General features: G+C 21.3%; 1 protein-coding gene across 1 annotated transcript in view; it reads right to left on the bottom strand.

Annotated features, from left to right (window-relative positions):
* Positions 1–336: 336 nt before the first annotated feature.
* The window catches only part of LOC102679081 (inositol monophosphatase 1-like), a 5,975-nt gene continuing 3,977 nt past the window's right edge, over positions 337–2,334 (bottom strand). Inside the window, exons 3-6 of the mRNA XM_006624655.2 lie at positions 1,299–1,558; positions 990–1,095; positions 757–908; positions 337–547 (exon numbers count right to left, since the gene is read on the bottom strand). Coding sequence (XP_006624718.1) covers positions 441–547; positions 757–908; positions 990–1,095; positions 1,299–1,558 — 625 coding nt within the window. The 3' untranslated portion in view covers positions 337–440. The remainder of the gene's footprint in view (positions 548–756; positions 909–989; positions 1,096–1,298; positions 1,559–2,334) is intronic.

Below are 2,334 nucleotides of genomic sequence, written 5' to 3'. Positions count from 1 at the left end.
ATTATATTTATATATATTATATATTATATTATATATAATAATTATATTTTTTATTATATAGTAGATTTCATTATATAGTATCGTTACTGCTTGTCACATATAAATGTGTATTATAATATAAATATAAATTTAAAATTATTTTCTATACATTGTGAATTTTATTTAAAATTTTCATGTAAATAACTTAATAAATAGATATAATTTTTCGAAAGTTTATCTATTTTGATTTATAAACCTTTAATGTTCTTAAAAACAAGAACATCAGGATTTATTATTGATCAATATTGATTGATATTATGATCAAAATTAAATCTTATTTTAAAAAAAAGAAATATAGATTTTTATATACATCACATATATGAAATTCATGCATTTAACAAGGCCTCTTTTTGAAGATATCTTTTTATGATTTTCTCTTATATTTGATAATTTGATAATTTTTAATCTCGTTCGGGATAATACTGAATTAATACTTTAGCTAATTTTTGTGCCAATTCCATTGTTGACGCACATAAAACTCTTCTGCTCATGACGTCAAACGGTCCACCTAAAAATAAAATACACATAAAAAGAGAGAGAGAGAAAAAAATAGAACTATAAAAACTATAAGTTTTAATACATTATTTAAATTAAATAATATTTAATATTAAAAATAAACGAAAATTTTGTTAATGAATATTCTAATTTCAAAAAAATATTTTAGAATAATATTTTAAAAAATATAGATTATTAATTTACAAATATTATAAAAATTACCTGCTGGATCTATGCATACTCCACCAGCTTCTCTTACAATGATATCACCAGCTGCAACATCCCATGCATGAATACCAAATTCGAAAGAAATATCCGCTCCACCCAAAGCAACCATACACATATTTAAAGCTGCAGATCCCAGAGCTCGTATCCTAATATAACAGATATTTAAAACAAAATTATAAATTTAAATTAAAAAAAAAAAAAATCTATTAACTAAAAGTGTATTTTACCCATGGACATGTGGAGCAAGAATATTTGCATTTTCCAATACAATTTTCATTTTTTCTGGGTCTCTACTTGTACCCATTTCCATCATTATAAGAGCTTTACGTAATTCTACAAAAAAATATTTAATTTATTAATAATTTTGAAAATACATTTATACATTTTTATAACAAAATAAATATAAATTAAAATAAATAAATATATTTAAAATAATTTAAAATAATCAAATATATTCTTAATTATTCTTTTTTTAAGACATAACATTACAAATGATTTCTAAATACTTATAATACAAGACAAATGAATTTTTATACCTTTCTGTCCAGAGACATGAAGAGGACGTCCATTTAGGAATGCACCTTGTCCTTTACGGGCAGTAAAAAGTTGATCCAAAATTGGATTATAAATTATACCAATTTCAATAATTTTATTAATAAGCAATGCGATTGATATACAAGTATGGGGCAAACCATGCACGAAATTCATCGTGCCATCGATTGGATCAATGATCCATGTCGGTGCTTCTGTAAGTTCTATTTTATTACCAAGTGAACTAGCTTCTTCGCCAATAAATCTATAAATATATATATCCTTCCTATTATTCTATAATTAATTCTATAATATTTCTATAATTTACAATATTTATAATAACAATCGATATTTTTATTATTATTAAATTTTTTTGTAAGTATTATCAACTATAAAATTTTGTAATATTTCTTTGATTTTTTAAAGAACTTACAAAAACATTTATAATTTAAAATTTTTAATTTTCATATAAAATTAAATGCAAATATTTATTTTTGTTTTCTTTCTAATTTTTTAAATTAAAAATATTGATTATTGATATGTTGACTCATTTTGAATAAAATTATATATTCTTATTCTTTAAAAAATCAAAGATACTATTTTATTTAGAATGGAAAGTTTTATCTATCTAACGAGGCTTTTCGTGACTGACGATATATGATCTAAACATATAACGAGCTTAAAAAGAATATAGCACATTGAATGATTCAATACACAAGGTCAAATATAAATCTATTGAATTTATTACTCTTTGATTTAATGGAAAATAAATTCGAAATAAAAAAAATTAATCGAAAATTTAGTATTGGTTACTTGTGATGTTGTTTATGGATATTCCTTTCTTTCTTTTTCTTTTTTCTCTTTTTTTTAGTTAAAAATACATAGTGTGTCACTGTAATCAAATAATTACAGTTTTATTACAAAATTATAAATGATAAAATAAATAAACAATAAAATCCTATATAATAAATAGATCTATAAACTATGAAATTCTATGTAACGAAATGCTTTCTAATTATGAAATGATTGAAATAAAGCAAG

The sequence above is a fragment of the Apis dorsata genome, unplaced genomic scaffold, assembly GCF_000469605.1.
Source record: "Apis dorsata unplaced genomic scaffold, Apis dorsata 1.3 scaffold_1088, whole genome shotgun sequence".
In the NCBI taxonomy this organism is placed as follows: domain Eukaryota; kingdom Metazoa; phylum Arthropoda; class Insecta; order Hymenoptera; family Apidae; genus Apis; species Apis dorsata.
The sequence above is the reverse complement of the archived record's forward strand: the minus strand, read 5'-3'. Positions and strand labels throughout refer to the sequence as shown.